This window comes from Papio anubis, chromosome 2 (genome assembly GCF_008728515.1).
Source record: "Papio anubis isolate 15944 chromosome 2, Panubis1.0, whole genome shotgun sequence".
Classification (NCBI taxonomy): Eukaryota; Metazoa; Chordata; class Mammalia; order Primates; family Cercopithecidae; genus Papio; species Papio anubis.
The window spans coordinates 149,595,017-149,614,171 of record NC_044977.1 but is presented as its reverse complement, the minus strand read 5'-3'; the positions used below and the strand labels follow the sequence as shown (position 1 = coordinate 149,614,171).

Here is a 19,155-nt window from a genome sequence, read left to right as displayed (position 1 = left end):
ATTGTTCTTCATAGAACTAAAAAAAAAAAAAAAAAAAAAAAAAAATCCTAAAATTCATATGGAACCAAAAAAGACCCCACAGAGCCAAAGCAAGATGAAGCAAAAAGAACAAATCTGGAGGCATCACACTGCCTGATTTCAAACTGTGGTATAAGTCCATAGTCACCAAAACAGCATGGTACTTGGTATAAAAATAGGCACGTAGAACAATGGAACAGAACAGATAACTCAGAAATAAACCCAAATACTTGCAAGTGATCTTAGATAAAGCAAACAAAAACATAAAGTGGTGATAGGACACCGTATTCAACAAATAGTGCTGGGATAATTGGCAAGCCACATGTAGGAGAATGAAACTGAATCCTCATCTCTCACCTTATGCAAAAATCAACTGAAGATGGATCAAGAATTTAAATCTAAGACATGAAACTATAAAAATTCTAGAAGATAACATTGGAAAAACCTTCTAGACATTGGCTTAGGCAAGGATTTTATGACCAAGAACCCAAAAGAAAATGCAATAAAAACAAAGATAAATAGCTGGGACATAATTAAACGAAAGAGCTTTTGCACAGCAAAAGGAAGTCAGCAGAGTAAACAGGCAACCCACAGAGTGGGAGAAAATCTTCACAATCTACACAACTGACAAAGGACTAATATCCAGAATCTACAACAAACTCAAACAATCAGCAAGAAAAAAACAAACAATCCCATCAAAAAGTGGGCTAAGGATATGAATAGAAAATTCTAAAAAGAAGATATACAAATGGTCAACGAAGATATGAAAAAATACTCAACATCACTAACAATCAGGGAAATGTAACTTAAAACCACAATGTGATACCACCTTACTCCTGCAGAATGGCCCTATTAAAAAAAAATAAAATAAAAAAATAAAGATAAAAAAATACACGTTGGCGTGGATGTGGTGAATAGGAAATACTTCTACACTGCTGGTGGGAATGTAAACTAGTACAGCCACTATGGAAAACTGTGGAGATTCCTTAAAGAACTAAAAGTAGAACTACTATTTGATCCAGCAATCCCACTATTGGGTATCTACCCAGAGGAAAGGAAGTCATTACATGAAAAAGATACTTGCACACGATTATAGCATCACAATTCACAATTGCAAAAACATGGAACCGGGCCGGGTGTGGTAGCTCACGCCTGTAATCCTAGCACTTTGGGAGGCTGAGGCAGGCAGATCACCTGAGGTCAGGAGTTCAAGACCAGCCTGGCCAACATTGTGAAACCCCGTCTCTACTAAAAATACAAAAATTAGCCAGGCGTGGTGGCATGTGCCTGTAATCCCAGCTACTGGGGAAGCTGACACAGGAGAATTGCTTGAACGCATGGAAGGAGGAGGTTGCAGTCAGCTGAGATCGTGCCATTGTACTCCAGCCTGGGTGATAAGAGCGAAAACGCCATCTCAAAAAAACAAAGAAACAAACTAGAACCAACCCAAATGCCCATCAATCAATGAGTAGATAAACTGTGGTGTGTGTGTGTATATGTATATATGGTGGAATACTACTCAGCTATAAAAAGGAATGAATTAATGGCATTTGCAGCGACCTGGATAATAATGAAGACCATTATTCTAAGTGAAGTAACTCAGGAATGAAAAATCAGACATTGTATGTTCTCACTCATAAGTGGGAGCTAAGCCATGAGGATGCAAACGCGTAAGAATGACACAATGCACTTTGGGGGTCAGAGGGAAAGTGTGGGAAGGGGGCAAGGTATAAAAGACTACAAATATGGTGCAGTGTATACTGCTCAGGTGATGGGTGAACCAAAATCTCACAAATCACCACTAAATAACTTATTCATGTAACTAAACATCACCTGTTCCCCCAATAACCCCAGGCATGGTGGCATGTGCCCGTAGTCCCAGGTACTTAGGAGGCTGAGGCATGAGAATAGCTTGAACCTGGGAGGTGGGGGCTGCAGGGAGCTGAGATCTCCAGCCTGGGTGACAGAGCAGGACTCTGTCTCAAAAACAAATCAAAAGACTAATGTTTCTACTTTTGATATCAGCATAGTAATAAAAGAACAAACAGCTTATAAAATCATTCTCAAGTCTTTAATTAAAATCCATAGAGCATTTAACATGAACAGATGTTTAAACTCTTTCAGTGACTCTCATATTTTAAAATCCTTTGCACAGCATTGTGAGGCTAACTTCATGCTAGAAATCTACAGATAATGTAACACCACAAAAATACATTCGGAGTCCATTCCAATGCAAGTTTAAAACACTTTAATTGGCAGACAATGTAAAGATATTTAAAAACAAAAATTACAAAATGAGCACATAAAAGTCTTCCCTTTTGAATTTTTAATAAAATACTTCTCTGTATAAGATCTAATGAAAAATTCCAGTTACTTATAAAAGTTATGTGAGAAATCAATTAAGATATGTATCTATATATGATCTATATATGTATGAATTACACTATTGTTTAAATGAACAAAATGTTGAACACTTTGACGACACAGCACACCATCTATCACTCATATTAAAATAGATGAAAATACTCAAAGAAGCAGTTGGATACAGGCAAAAGAAAGTATGATACTTGAGGCCAAAAGAAAAAAAAATCCAAAAAACAAAAACAATCTCCCCATCCCCCACCAAACCCTTAACTGTAAGGGAAAGAAAGGAAGAGAGAACTTAAAGCAAACTGTGGACCAAATTCTCATTATTATTATTTAATGAGAAACAGCATGAGAATTTGGCTTCAAATTACTAAAACAGCTACAGAAACTTATTTGGCCTGGACAATTTAATAGTATACCAACTGCTGAAATAACCAAGCGCAGCTGGTATATGGCTGGAGGAAAAAAACCAGACTTTTTACAGCTTTAACTTTGTAAAAAAATGTATCTTTTGGAAACTATAGTCTCCTTCACAAATTGCACTTGAGATGGCTGAATGCATTGATTGAGCAAGGCAGTATTATTTGTTCACTGACACACACACAAAAGCAGCTACAGATAGTTGACATTTTGGACTACTAAAACTATTTTAGACATGTTTTTCTTCTCTAAGAAAATGATCTATGATGTTTGTGAAACTTAACGGCCTGTCTGCTCTGCCATGTTTCCGGAGACCTGATGCTGGTTCAACACTATCTCTTACTGTAATGGAGAAGTTTGATGGAAATATGAATAAAGTCAGTCCAAATGATATTAATTTCCGGAATTTTAAGCTTTATCTTGACCAGGAAAGGAAGCTCCTGCAAAACTGATGGTTTCACTGACAGAGCTTACAAAATGTACATAATGAGCACTACCAGTTTGAATACTATATCTCTAGAAAATGACAAATGAACTCTGTAATTGATTTTTAAAGATAGAGAATGACTTTCATAGCCACTTCTCTACAAAAAATTGTCTTTTACAGTAAAAACAAAATTTGGAAGCAACATGATACTAAGAAATACAGCAAGCTCATAAGGCTGAGAAATTGTACGGTTGCTTTAAAAAACCTTGCTCTAAATAATGGGAAGAAGTGTGACAGAACTAACTTCAGTGAAGATCTGCACAGTTCTCATATAATAAAGTAAAAATTAGACAACCACTATGAACAGCTATGACTAACACAAAAACTGATACATACAGAGTAAAAAAGACCCTACAGTTTATCTATTTCCTTGAGCTAGAAAGATATAGTATAGTCCAAAAATGCAGTGACTGGGTATGTCTTTATTTAACTGTTTCTCTTCTTCCATCTGCCTCCTCTCATTAAAACCAAGATTCTAGCTTAGTTTGGAAGCAGCAGTCTAAAATGAAAGCAGATACCTGATCATAGAAAAGAAACAACGAAAAGCTTGCATCAATAGTTCTTCATTCCTCCGACCAACTGGGAAAAAAACCCTTCAATCTTTATTAGTTACCCCTTTGAAAAGCAAGAAAAATCTTAAATTGAAACCAAGGTTCAGTACAGGTGACTTTAATTTTTTTGTGCAACTGAGTCTTAGATGTTTAAGACTTTAGTCTACATGATGTTTAAATCAATTAATACATTCAGTCAAATTCTAACACTGAGGTAATTATTAGATAATGCAGGAAAATGTGAAAAGGAACGAGACTGGAAGGAGCAATCTTCAAAATTCACTTAAGTTGCTCAAAAAAGAAAAAACTTATTGAATAGAAATATTTAGAAATGTTTCAGTTAGGAGACAAAGGCTTAAATAGACTGAAGTGCTCTAGTTATGTGGAAACATAAAGCAATTTGGGGAATCTGTTCTGTGTGCCCTTAACAGTCCACCATTTTCACAAAAAGCCCTCAGAAGATTCAAGTTGAATGAGCATATTTTTAAACTTTGGGGGTGGTCTTAGTCCACGCCATCTCAAAGAGAAGGTTTTAAATTTATTGAAGTCCAACTGCTTTTCAGATATACTCTAGATTCCAGGCCTATCAACAGATCGTTTCCTCATCACGGGGCAGAAATGGACTCTGCCTCTTTCATCCTCCATAGGGAGGGCACATCTCCCATTGACCTCAGGCCCACATTTGGAATGGGTCTACAGGGGAAAAAGAAAAGAGAATGCCTGACCACTACCCAGCCATTATGGAGCTCTATCCTATCTTAATCTCTTCTCAGTTTTGGCCTTTAGAATAATAATGTTAAAAAAAAAAAGTAAGGATAATACAACTTTTTCTTTTTGTTTTTTTTGAGACACAGTCTTGCTCTGCTGCCCAGGCTGGAGTGCAGTGGTGCAATCTTGACTCACTGCAGACTCCGCCTCCCGGGTTCAAGTGATTCTCATGCCTCAGCCTCCCGAGTAGCTGGGACTACAGGCATGTGCCACCATGCCCGGCTAATTTTTGTAGTTTTAGTAGAGATGGGGCTTCGCCATGTTGGCCAGGCTTGTCTGGAACTCTGGACCTCAAGTGATCCACCTGCCTCAGCCTCCCAAAGTGCTGGGATTACAGGCGTGAGCCACTGCACCTGGCTGGAAAATAAAACTCACTGCCTATCTGCATAGAACTGTCAGCTTGCTGTGCTCAAATATTGGGGAAGTATCCTTATGGGTTTAGCGCACTATGTTTACTAAAATTTCCCTTTGGAGTTTTCAGAAGATGGCAGGTGCTGCTTCTTCTATGCTCTAAAACAGATGTGAGTTGCATGCTATTTATATAACTGTCACACAGGAGTAATGAGTGAGGCAATTTCTAAATACTGGAGTTTGTACAGCTGAGGTGAAACATTACACACTTTAAAGTAGGAAGAGGTTAATATAAGATTACTGTCACAATTTAACTTTTCTTTGTATTACCATAATAGATGTTTCCTTTAAACACAAATAGAGTTTATAAGGCAATAACGATAAACATTGAGGATTTACTTGAGCCTCATTACTCAAGATCCCACTACAGATAAAGAAACAATGTTGGGAACTGATATACATCTGAACTTATGAAAATAACAGAAAATAAAATCATGGAAACTTATATGACTATGATAAATGACAGATAATGAATATTTCTCTTTTATACTGAAGGCACTGCTAATACACAAATATCCTGCTAACATTTAAACTCTGAAATCAGAAGTTAGTGAAAGGAGTCCATTTAGTTTAATACCAGCATTTTAAAAAACAAATAAGACTACTTTAAGAGTCATGGCAGAGTTTCCAACGAGCTAAATGAAAATCAGATATAACAAGCTGCTCCATATAAAGATTGTGGTTCCTACTTTTAAAAAAGTATGCTATAACTTACTTCCTTAAAAATATAAGCATATCACAAAAACTAAATAATAAATATATATATATAAACATAGGCCCTGCTGAGAAATCTTCATAAATTCTAAAATAATTTCAACAGTTATAGGTTGAACCACACATTCACATATGACATGCAAAGAGAGAATCCCAGCATCATTGAACAGTTCAGCATAAAGCTAAAAATACAGAATTAGAATGAAATAGGCGGTAAATAATGTATGTCACAAACTGATGACTGTGCCTCCTATATTGTAGCACACCTTGGAACAATTAGAATTTCTTCAGTCCCAGGAAGCACTACATACCAACCAACCATGAAGCTCTCATAAAATGTCAGGTAAGCAAATAAAAAGCCATACAAAATAATACAATTTATTAACATGACGAATATTTCATATTTTGTTAGAAGATTAATTTGTAATCATTGTACCCTGTAGATTTTGAAACAATTTTATTAGAAATTCCTAATGCTGGTTTTTGAGTAATCTAAAAAATTGTATTTACTCAAATTTAGAATGCTATTTATAGTTCTAAGCAGTTAGATGAAATATTCTGATTATTCTAAAGTTGCTTTGGTACAAAATTTAGAATAAAGCAAAACTGGCAGCACCACAACAAATGTGATCCTTTCGCAGCAGGTCTAAGGGTCCCTCAGAGACAACAAAGCGTAAGTTAAAATACATATAAATAAGAGCCATTCTCCTGACAATTTTCTCACATCATTAACAAGGGAAATAAAATCCACACTCAGTAAGTTATACTGGAGGCCCAAATTTCATGCTCCATGTCATTATTCCTCAATGATAGTGTAAAAAATGCTTATTATTGCTAACTGATGTCTAATTCATAGTTCTGGATGCTTCAATGATGAGGCCAATGATTAGAGTGGTACATTTTAATGTTTAGTCCACTGATACTGTGATGTTATTTTAATGCAAGGTTTAATTTAGTTTTTTATTACAGATTTATTGAGGTATAATTGACATACAACAAACTGCACATACTTAAAGTGCACAATTTGATACACAGTCTTTTAAACAGCATGAAAAGTGCCTGATAAATTAAAAATGAAAAAATTTCAATTTACACATTTTTTAAAATAGTACATTCTAATTTTTATGAGATATAGATATGGATTTATAAAAAGGTAGATGGAAAGAGAAGAAATTAATTCCAACAGCCAAATTTACTCAGAAGGTTTAGAAACACCAAAATTGACAGCCAGTTTTCTTGATCTTCTTCTTGAAGAAGAGCTTGGTGTTGACTTATGGTGAGATATACTACGGCCCTGAGAGGCCGTTTCAACTTGAAAAGAAGATGCAGGTTGAGCAATCTGAGAGGACTTCAAAGAAGCTGATGAGCTCTCCTGTGGACTTACTTTGACAATGTTGGAAGAATCTGGCTGGCTGGTCTGAACTGGAGTGGCTTGAGAACTCTGGGCTTCCTTATTCTCAAAGTTCTTTTTGTTTGCAACCCTTTTTTTAGTAACCTGTTAGGAATAAAAGCATCACTAATTAATAATGTAGGCAAAAAAAATTGGAAATTACCATAAACCATGCATGCTGCTAATATTTGTCAATCACAGCTGATCTGTGACTTCCACTTATAATTTCCAAGTAAGACTTTAGTAATTCAAAGAACTTAATTACAAACAAAATATTTAAAATTCTTGGGCTGGGTGCAGTGGCTCACAACTGTATTATCAGCACTTTGGGAGGCTGAGGCAGGTGGATCGCTTGAGATCTGGGGTTTGAGACCATGGCAAAACTCCATCTCTACAAAAAAATTACAAAAACTAGACAGGCATGCTGACACATGCCTGTGGCCTCAGGTACTCAGGAGTCTAAGGTGGGAGGATCACTTTAGCCCAGGAAGTCAAGGCTGCAGGGAGCCGAGATTGTGTGTGGGCTGCGTTCCAGCCTGGGCTACAGAGTGAGATCCTTCTCCAAAAAAATGAATAATAATAATAAAAAAACAAATAAATACAATTCTCCACAGGTTAAATATTTTAAAAATGTTTGTGATTTTATTTATATTTCAGATTGTAATCAATCTGTATTAGAATAGCATATTACTTGGTACAATTATTATTTATTAGAACACAAACTCAGAGAGCAGGGACAGGTCAGACTTGTCAATCACTGCCTTCTTACTACCCACACTAGTACTGAACTTCCAGTTGGCACTGAATAAGTAAACTGAATAAAAAAATCTTTATCAATAGTCTTTCAGCATTAAACAAATAATTATCTTAAAAATGTAATTTTTCTCACCTGCAGAGGTATAAACTGATTGTGCACACCCCCTGGCATTCCCCCAGCCATGGGCATGGTCCCAGAATATAAAGTATGATGGAAGGGCTTCCCAGGAACTGGCACTGATGGTCCCCATGGCATTGAGCCAAAGAGATGAGATGATGAAGGCATTATATTAGCTGTTAAAAACCAAGGAAAATTTTTCTTTTAGTAAAATGGTATCATCAAAGCTCTCAAATTTGAGACCTCCTTCTGTTAGCCTGTTTGGGCTTTTTGTTTTTTTTGCCTTTAACAAAAGGCCTACACTTACTTCATCTATAATTACTCTTCCTTACAACATTCAACCTCAGGATCCCTTCCTAGGACTGTGTGGACTATCTACAGAAATGAATTTATCATTATACTGGCCTGAAAAGGAGAATACTACTACTAATATCATATGCTGATACAAGTTTTAGGAATATTTGCAATTATATTTATAAAAATAATAAAAGGGTCATGAAATTGTCCCTTGTGAGAGAAAAGCTTGGGCACAAAGAGAGAAATCTTAAGGATCTCACCTGCCCCCAGTGCATAGTTGCTTCCATAGTGATCCCAGCCTACAAAAAAACCAAAAAAGCTCAAGTCCTGAAATCTCATCACCTTCATATGACAGGTAGAATCTTTCTTTTTTCTATTTTAATAATTGGAAGTCAAGGCCTTTTTTCACTTATGGTTTATTTCTTATTAAAAATGTATTGAACCAATGGGTTCCAAATCTAATTTGTATATCTGAATCACTTGAGGAGCTTGTGAAATACAGATTCCTGGGCAGGGCCTCAGATCTAGTAAGCCAGACTCTGATGGGCCCTGGAGTTTGTATTAAGCTCCATAGGCGATTCTTACGGAGACAGCCTGTACCAGTGCAGCATTTCAAAACTACATTACACAGTGACAAGGCACCAGCACACTGCCACTGAAGAAGATATGCACTATGTTCAAATATTCTTTTCATAGAGATAAAAAGCAGCCAGACCCGTAAAATAGTATAGCTTAATTAAAGTTCAGCTACTTAAGACATTTTTGGATTAGGAGAGAAGAATCATAACATATTTCAGTGTTATGAAATACACATACACAAATTCTAAGAGGAAGAAAACTTGTAATATGAAAAACACTAATAAGATTCAGAAAATTACATAAAAATAAATGTTAAAAATAATTTTTTTTAAATTTTTTTTTAAAATTTTTTTTTTAAACACGAGCAGTGGCTCATGCCTGTAATCCCAGCACTTTGGGATGCCAGGCATGGCATGTGGCTGTGGTCCCAGCTACTCAGGAGGCTAATGTGTGAGGATCGCTTGAGCCTGGGAGGCGGAGGTTGCAGTGAAGCAACATCAGGTCATTGCAATTTAACTTGGCTGACAGAGTGAGAACTTGTCTCAAAAAAGAAAACAAAAGTAGAAAATTAGGTCTTGAAACTATCTACGAGCAACTTTGGTGGGAGTCATAATGCTAAGAAGGTCTATTTAAAAGATGCTATGCTAATCTTATACAATGGTCAACTCCGTAATTTCCCCAATAGATCACTGTTATAAATATGAAATACATATTCCTCAACTGGGACATTTTATGAGATAAATTTTTTTATAACATAAAATAGAAATTTACAAAATAACTTTAAAATGTTAATCTAATGCTTAAGTTGTTCTCTGCTGATTAACCTTCAAATATCTTGGCATTTATGTATTTACATATTTTAACTGGAATATTTGGAGAACACCTTTATAGGACCAAAAGCATTCCAATTATAACCTTAAAATTATTAGTAGGTATGAATAAACTAATCAACATGAAAAAGGCTAAAATATCAATAATAAATGGGGAAAATAATCATTCCTCTTAAAAAATATATCATCATAAGACAATTCTGTTTTTAGAGAAGTTTGTGTGCAAACTTTTAGGTACTCTACACATATTAATTACTTAAAATTAATCTATATATAGCTACTGTATTCATTTTTGAATGTGAAGAAGCAGCAGTCAAATTAGATTTTATAAGTTATGGGGATACTATTATATTAAGCTATACAAAAATATCAGATCCATTATGTCATGAAAACTTTATGACTAAAACATTGTTGGCCAGGCACAGTGGCTCATGCCTGTAATCTGGCACTTTGGGAGGCTGAGGCTGGCGGATCTCTTGAGCCCAGAGTTTGAGACCAGCCTAAACAACATGGTGAAACCCTGTCTCTACAAAAAGACACGAAAATTAGCCAGATGTGGTGGTGTATGCCATAGTTCCAGCCACTTGGGAGGCAGAGGCAGGAGGATCAACTGAGCCCAAGGAGGTCGAGGCTTCTGTGAGCCCTGATCATGCCACTGCACTCCAGCCTGGGTGACAGGAGTGCCACTCTGTCTCAAAAAAAAAATCCAAGTCTGTCATCATCTGTGTGTTTTTTTTTTTAGACCTAGGCTAGAGTGCAGTGGCATAATCTTGGCTCACTGCAGCCTCCACCTCACAGGCTCAACCAATTCTCCTGCCTCAGCCTCCTGAATAGCTGGGAACTACAGGCGCACGGCACCACACTCAGCTAATTTTTTCTATTTTCTGTAGTGACAAGGTCTCCCTATGTTGCCCAGGCTGGTCTTGAACTCATGGCTCTAGTGATCCTCCCACCTCAGCCTCTCAAAGTGCTGGGATTACAGGTATGAGCCACCACACCAGCTACCTGTTTTCAAAGCCCATGCTTTTGTTACTGTACCGAATTGGCATTCCTTTGACTGTATAAAAAATGTTTTCTTTTGTTTTGGTTTGGGCCTTTGGGGGTTTTCTTGAGACAGGCCTTCCAAAGTGCTGGAAATACAGGCACGAGCCATCATGCCTGGCTCAGACTTGGATTTTGAATGCCAGTTCTGCTAGATAGTAACTTATGACCTTAGACAAATTACATTAAAAAAAAAAAAAATCAAAATACTACATATACATTGCACTAAAAAAGATTTTCTTCTTCTTTTTTTTTGAGATGAAGTCTAGCTCTGTAGCCCAGGCTGGAGTGTAGTGACACTATCTCAGCCCACTGCAACCTCTGCCTCCTGGGTTCAAGCGATTCTCCTGCCTCAGCCTCCTGAGTAGCTGGGACTACAGGTGTGTGCCACCATACCCAACTAATTTTCAAATTTTTGTATTTTTAGTAGAGACGGTTTCACCATGTTGGTCAGGCTGGTCTTGAACTCCTGAGCTCAAGTGATCCACCTACCTCGGCCTCCCAAAGTGCTGGAATTACAGGCGTGAGCCACTGTGCCTGGCCTAAAAAAGATTTTCAACAGAAAACAGCAGACATCTGTTCTACTCTAGGTTTAACTGTTTTAGATATTTATTTCCACACTGTTCAATAATTTGCTTATGCTACTTGTTAATAATTTATTAATTTTAGGCATTTTTATGTCTACTGACTTCCTATTTAGATAGAACAAAATTCAGTTTTTTTGCATTACCCCTCACTACTTACCCTGTACTCCCAATGTAAGTACATTACATCATTTGTTTAAATATACAAGCAGTGTTATCTATTTGTGGTATGTGGCTATGTAAATATTATCACTGCAGAGTCAGGCTGGGTACTCTGATTATGTTTCTTGTAAGAAGAGATCCATTATGTACTTTCTTGTAAAACCTTTTGTTTTTACTTGAGTTGGTCATAATTTTTTTTTCTTTTTTTTTGAGACAGGTCTCATTCTGTCACCCAGGCTGGGGGGCAGTGGCATGATCACAGCTCACTGCAGCCTTGACCCCCCAGGCTCAAGTGATCCTCCCAAGTAGCTGCGACTGTAGGTACATGCCACCATGTCTGGCCACTTTTTTATTTTTTGTAGATTAGAGATGGGGTTTTATCATGTTGCCAGGCTGTTTCACCATGTTGCCCAGGCTAATAATTATTTTTTAAAAGCTTAGTCTTGCTTATATCAATTCTTTAGGAAAAATATAATAAAAGCTGCTCAGTCTTCTCTATATCCATCCTTAATGTCTTCCCGTTGCTCATCTATTAGTAACCTTACTGCCAAGACTTCCCTCTGCCTCTCCAGTTGGGACTAGTCACTTTCTAGACCCACTGAGCAGCTGACATCCTGGGATTTTCATTCATTGTATAACTATACTAGATCTGCAATTTGTCACTTTGGTTTCCTAATTTTCTTTTTTAAACTGCTGCTTTGTTTTGTTGGAGCATATAATTCAGTAGTTTCTTAAAAGAGGGTAGGCAAGGCATGATGGCTCACGCTTGTAATCTCAGCATTTTCGAAGGCTGAAGTGGGAGGATTGCTTGAGCCCAGGACTTTGAGATCAGCCTGGGCAATATAGTGAGACCTTGCCACTTCAAAAAAAAAAAAAAGGTACATAAGAAATACATTTGCATATCTGAAAATATCTTTTTGTCTCCTTTATACTGGATTCATAGTTTGGCTATACAGAGAAATTAGGATGAAACTCATTCTGCCTCAGGGTTTTGAGGTATTCAATGCTTTCTGGCTTCTAGGCACTGTTCAATAGTACAGTACCATCCTAATTCTTGTTCTTTTATATGTACTGTATTTCTTCTCTTCTCTGAATCTCTTAGGACCATTTTTATCACTAGTATTCAGAATCTGAAGATAATCTGTGTCTTTATTCATTGTGCTCAACATTTGGGGGCTCTTTTAGAGATGCACATCATTTTGTTTTAGAAAAATTTCTTATTTGTTTGACACTTACTCCCCTTCCTTCATCTCTGATTTCTTTTTCTGGAACTCCAATAACGTGGGAGCTGGATCTGTGCACTAAATCTCTGTTCTTTCTTATTTTACAACTTTTATCTTCCTTAGCTTTGCTAGGACTTTATCTACTAAATTTTAAAATTTTAGTTAACAATTTTACTTGTTCTCTAATTATTCTTTTTTCATCTTCCAATTTCCTATCTGGGGAGAAGGGTATGACTCGCTACAATCTGAGAACAGGATGAGGAAAAGGGAACTTTTCCTTAATCTCTGTGTTTTCAGTCTCACATTCCATTCTCTTCTCTGCCTGGTATTCCCATATCTAGAGAGCTCCTCTAGAAAACACACCTCCAGTTTTTTGCTTGTAGCGGTCTGGCTGTGTTGCGGAGGGATGAAGGGGGTAGTCTCACCACTCCACACGTAGACTTTCAACGAATCCCTCTCTTTTTAGCACATGCCTTCTCTTTATCTTCTCTAACAGTTTCTGATGCTTCCAAGTTCTGAACCTCTTGGGAACGGTGAGGGACAATCTACTTATCATGCTCATTTGTAATCTCTTCTATGGGCACTTTAGCTTGTAGCTTTTAACCTTGCTCTGCTAAAATGGTTACTTCTTCAGTTGTTTTTCTCAACACAACCTCTTTTCAAATCTCTAATCTGCTGATATTTCTTCTCCTGTCTCTTTGTCCTCGTAGATTTACACTTTTGAAATCCTTTATTATTCAGTTTAATGAGAAGAGATAACTGCATGTCATAAATTTAATCAGTATTATTCACTTTTCTAATGCTTATTGTAAGCATTAGATATTTAGAATTCCTGGAATATTACCTGGCAGTAGATGCAGAAAAGTGATTTTCTAAACTTAAATAAATTATTGGCTTTAAAACAATAATAATTAAGATACAGGGAAGCCAACTGCTATTAGGAAAAAAAGCTGAGTGATTTAGAAAATTTCAGAACTTAAGATTTAGAATTATAAAATGTTAGTCTCAACAAAATTTTGGACATAGTCTACTACAAATAAGAAAATACAGTCCTGAAGAAATTACATGATTTTTTTTTTACCTTTTGATATCTAACTTAAACCCAAATTCATCTGTTAGGAGCTATTGGAGAATAAGAGCCTACCCACTCAACCTTTTCTTACTACTCTAGCCATACTAGAGGCTATAGGAAAAGAATGGCATTTCTAGATGAATCTGCAGGCTGTGGCTTTGGACTTTCTCACAATTTCTTAACATTCCTAGATATTTGAGTACATTTTTTATTTCTTAAAAGAGATGCTTCTTAAAAGAGCTTAGTAAAAATAACAATGACAAATACTTATACATGAAAAATATCTTACCAGTAGGTGGGGGAAAGACTGGAGGAATGGTTCCAGGTGGCACAGCTGAAGGATAATTTGCAAATACTGGTGAAGGCAAAGGGAAATTCGTGCCTAAGGAGCCCTGTGGAAGTATTTAAAAGTTACAAGAGAGTGAAATACAAGCTTTCTACAGAGACTAATAAAACATTTAATAGAGAAGTCATGGACAGTTCTTACCAATTGTTGTAAAGCAAAAAGTGCAGCTTTCTCCTTGGCTTCATTTTCAGAGTGGCACTGTGGCCCATGTATCAGTAAGCCATTAGATAATTTTACTTGGCAAACAGTCATTGTCTAAATAAAGAGAATATATTTGTCTATGAAATTCTCTGTCCAGGAAGTTGATCTCCCCCCAAGTTTAGTCTAAACAAGTAAAATAATTTTATCAAGAATTTAAAAAAGGGCTTTCAGTTCAAGTTTTCAATTGCCAGGCAAAAATTTTAGAGTTGTTGCCTTATATTTTTCAGTGTTTACAAAATAAAAAGCTTTCTAAGCTGGCTGAAGGGTCAAGCAACCGAATGCAAATGAAAGCCAGCAAAACCGTTTCCTTTATACAGGGGTTGACAAACTACGGAGTTCTACCTCTTTTTGTAAATAAACTTTTACTGGAACATAGCCACATCCATTCTAATGGCTACTTTCACACTGTAACTGTAGAGTTCGAAAGCTGTGATAGAGACCATCTGGCCCACAAGGCCTAAAATATTTACTATCTGACTCTTTACAGAAAAAATATGCTGACTCATATTTATACCATCCTTTACTTAGGAGGTATTTTGGTAATATGAGTTAATTGCCAAAATATAAAAGACTCAGATATTCTGATGTGTTTTCTACTCATATTTAAATTATAACTACATTATACTTTAATTTTCCGTTTTATAAAAAAGCTTGTTTTGTTTCGGTGTACCTTAATTTTTTTTTAAAAATAGACTTGGGGGTACAAATGGTAGTTACATGGATATACTACATAGTGGGGAAGTGTGGACTTTAGTGTACCCATCGCCTGAATAGTATACATTGTACCCAGTAGGTCATTTCTCATCCCTCGCATCCCTCTTACCATCCCATCTTTTGAAATCTCTAATGTCTATTATTCCACTCTGTATGTCCATGTTTAGCTCCCATTTATAAATGAGAACATGTGGTATCTATTTCTGAATTATTTCACTTAGGATAATGGCCCCCAGTTCCATTCATGTTGCTGCAAGACACATGATTTCATTCTTTTTATGGTTGGATAGTATCACATGGTGTGTGTATACATACACACACACACGCACACATACACCACATTTTCTTTATCCAGTCATCCACTGATGGACACTTAGGTTGATTCCATATCTTTGCTACTATGAATAGTGCTGTGATAAACATACAAATGCAGGCATACTTTTTAGATAATCATTTCTTTTCCTGGGGCAGATACCCAGAAGTGAGACTGCTGAATTAAATCATAGTTCTATATTTAGCTCTTTGAGAAATCACTATACTGTTTTCATACAGGTTATACTAATTTACATTCCAACCAACAGTGTATAAACACTCCCTTTTTGCCACATCCTTGCCAAAATCTGTTGTTTTTTGACTTTTTTAATAATAGCCATTCTGCCTGGTGTGAGATGGTATCTCATTGTGGCCCAAAACTGCACTTCTCTGGTAATTAGCAATGTTGAACATTTTTTTCATGTTTGTTGGCAACCCCTTGAGATGTCTTCTTTTGAGAAATGTTCACTCACGACCTTTGCCTGTTTTCAATGGGGTTATTTGTTTTTTACTTGTTGAGTTATTTGAGTTCCTTGTAGATTCTGGATATTTAAAGTCCTTTGTCAGATACATAGTTTAAAAATACTGCAGATTGATTGTTTACTCTGTTGATTATTTCTTTTGCTGTGCAGGAGCTTTTTAGTTTAGTTAAGTCCCATTTGTCTATTTTTGTTTTTGTTGCATTTGCTTTTGAGATATTAGTCATAAATCTTTGTCTAGGCCAATGTCCAGAAGAGTTTTTCCTATGTTTTCTTCTAGGATTTTTATCGCTTCAGGTCTTACATTTAAGACTCATTTTCTGAGTTCTCTATATATTCTGGATATTCTTTATCAGATATATCATTAGGAAGTATTTTCTCTTATTCTATGAGTTACCTTTTTCACTCTTGTTATTGTCTTTTGATGCACACAATGTTAACATTTCCATGAAGTGCAATTTGTCCATGTTTTCTTTCATGGCCTGTGCGTCTGGTGTCACATCCCAGAAATCACTGCCAAATCCAGTGTTGTGAAGCTTCTGCCCTAAGTTTTCTTTCTAAGACTTTTATAGTTTTAGGCCTTATCTTACATTTAGGTGTTTGATCCATTTTGAGTTAATTTTCATATATTATGTTAGTTAGGTAAGTTCTTTAAAATGTGAATATCCAGTTACCCAGCACCATTTGCTGAAAGATCATTCACTTTTTTTTTTTTTTTTTTGAGATGGTGTCTCACTCTGTTGCCCAGGCTAGAGTACAGTGGAGTGATCCCACTGCAACTTCTGCCTCCCAGGTTCAAGCAATTCTCTTGCCTCAGGCTCCCAAGTAGCTGTGATTACAGGTACATGCCATCATATCCAGCTAATTTTTTGTATTTTTAGTAGAGACAGGGTTTCACCACATTGGCCAGGCTAGTCTTGAACTCCTGACCTCAAGTGATCCGCCTGCCTTGGCCTCCGAAAATGCTGGGATTACAGGCATGAGCCATTGCGCCTGGCTATCCACTTCCAATTGAATGGTCTTGACACCTTGTCAAAAAATACTTTGAACATGTATGCAAGGGTTTATTTTTGGGCTCTCTATTCTATTCCACTGGGATTTTGATAGGGATTGCATGAATTTGTAGACTGCTGTGGGCAGTATTGAGATCATAACAATAATAAGTCTTCCAATCCATGAACACAGTGTGTGTCTATTTATGTCTTTTTACATGTCTTTCAGCAACATTTTGTAGTTTTTAGTGTATAAGCACATCATTTCCTTTGTTACATTTATTCCAAAGCATTTTATTATTTTTGATATTATTATAAATACTTTTGATACTATCATAGTTTTCTTAATTTCCTTTTCAGATTTTTCACTGTTAGTGTATAAAAATACAACTGATTTTTGTGAGTTGATTTTGTATTCTGCAACTTTGCTGCATTTATTAATTGGGATTTTTTGTGGAATCTTTAGGGTTTTCTACTATAAGATCACATCATCTGCAAACAGATACTGCTTTACTTCTTCCCTTCTAATTTAGATGTCTTTTATTTATTTTTCTTGCTTAATTGCTCTGGACAGAACTTCTGTTACTGTGCTGAATAGAAGTGGTAAAGTAGGCATCTTTGCCGTGGCCCTGATTTTAGAAAAAACTGCTTTCTGTTTTAGGTTAGAGGGTATCAAGAACTGGATATAAAGAGAATAAAAACTTTCTTGTGGCCAGTAGATCTCAAAGTGCATTCTGGGGATGGCTGAGGGTCTGTGAGACCCTTTCGGGAGCCACTGAGATCAAAACTATTTTCATAATAATATATGCATATATTTTTTAGAGTCGGGGTCTCATTCTGTTGCCCAGGCTGGAGTACAGTGGTGTGATCAAGGCTCACTATAGCCACCAACTACCAGGTTTAAGCAATCCTCCCACATCAGCCTCCTGAATTAGCTGAAAAAATAGGTGGGTACTACCACACTTAGCTGTTTTTAAAGTTTTTTTAGAGATGATGGCTGGGCACAGTGGCTCACGCCTGTAATCCTAGCACTCTGGGAGGCTGAGGTGGGCAGATTACCTGAGGTCAGGAGTTTGAGACCAGTCTGACCAACACGGTGAAATCCTGTCTCTACTAAAAATACAAAAATTAGTTGGGTGTGGTGGCGCTTGCCTGTAATCCCAGCTACTCTGGAGGTTGAGGCAGAAGATTCGCTTGAACCTGGGAGGTGAAGGTTGCACTGAGCACGCGCCACCGCACTCCAGCCTGGGCGACAGAGCAAGGCTCTGTCTCAAAAAAAAAAAAAAAAAAAGATGAGGTCTTTCCCAGGCTGATCTCAAACTACTGAGCTCAAGTGATCCTTCTGCCTCAGCCTCCTGAGTTGTTGGGCTTACAGGTGTGAGCCACTGCACCTAGCTTATGATAATACTAAGGTGCTATGCCCTTTTTCCCATTACTTTTTCTTATTTCCTGCTTTCTCACAGTATATGGAGGACAAAATGTTTATTGATAAGATTTCAGATTCCACACTGCAAGATTCTACACTACAACTAACCTTAAACAAAGTACCACTTTTAAGGTGTTTTTTTTTTCTTAATGGAGTTTTGCTGTGTCACCGAGGCTGGAGTGTAATGGCACAGTCTCAGCTCAGTGCAACCTCTGCCTCCCGGGTTCAAGCGATTCTCACGCCTCAGCCTCCTGAGTAGCTGGGAGTACAGCTAAGCACGACCACGCCCGGCTAATTTTTGTATTTTTAGTAGAGATGGGGTTTCACCATGCTGGCCAGGCTGGTCTCAAACTCCTTATCTCAAGTGATCTGCCCGCCTTGGCCTCCCAACGTGCTGGGATTACAGACGTGAGATACCACGCCCGGCCCACTTTAAAGTTTTAATGTAATATTAAAGTATAGCCAAAACTATCTGAAAAGGCTACTAAGATTCTCTTCATTTTTCTAATTTTATATCTGTATGAGGTCATATATTTCTACCAAAAAGAAAACCATATAACTAGTGATTGACAGTATTAAGCAGACAGGAGAATCTAGCTTCTCCTATTACAATTGTGCTGAGAAAGATGATTAAAATGTAGAGCAGGACGGGCATGGTGGCATGTGCCTGTAATACTAGCACTTTGGGAGGCCAAGGTGGGAGGATTGCTTGAGGCCAGCCTGGGCAACAAAATGATACCCCATCTCTTTAAAAAAAAATTAGAGTAATATCACTCTTCTAACTAAATTTTTAAAGTAGTTAATATTTTTTACTTTGTTTTTATTAATTTTTTGTTTCTAGTTTTATGAATACATAATAGTTATAATACACATTTATGGGGTATGTGTGACATTTTG

General features: G+C 36.8%; 1 protein-coding gene across 7 annotated transcripts in view; it reads right to left on the bottom strand.

Moving 5' to 3' along the window:
- Positions 1–2,070: 2,070 nt before the first annotated feature.
- Positions 2,071–19,155, bottom strand: part of XRN1 (5'-3' exoribonuclease 1) — a 136,670-nt gene continuing 119,585 nt past the window's right edge. For 5 of the 7 annotated variants that reach the window (XM_009201582.3, XM_009201581.3, XM_017955816.3 and 2 more), the window contains 5 exons: positions 14,276–14,389; positions 14,078–14,180; positions 8,558–8,596; positions 8,016–8,176; positions 2,071–7,231 (listed from right to left, as the gene is read on the bottom strand). In XM_009201582.3, coding sequence (XP_009199846.1) covers positions 6,929–7,231; positions 8,016–8,176; positions 8,558–8,596; positions 14,078–14,180; positions 14,276–14,389 — 720 coding nt within the window. In that variant the 3' untranslated portion in view covers positions 2,071–6,928. The remainder of the gene's footprint in view (positions 7,232–8,015; positions 8,177–8,557; positions 8,597–14,077; positions 14,181–14,275; positions 14,390–19,155) is intronic. The other 2 variants (XR_002520524.2, XM_003895004.5) reach the window with 2 other exon arrangements.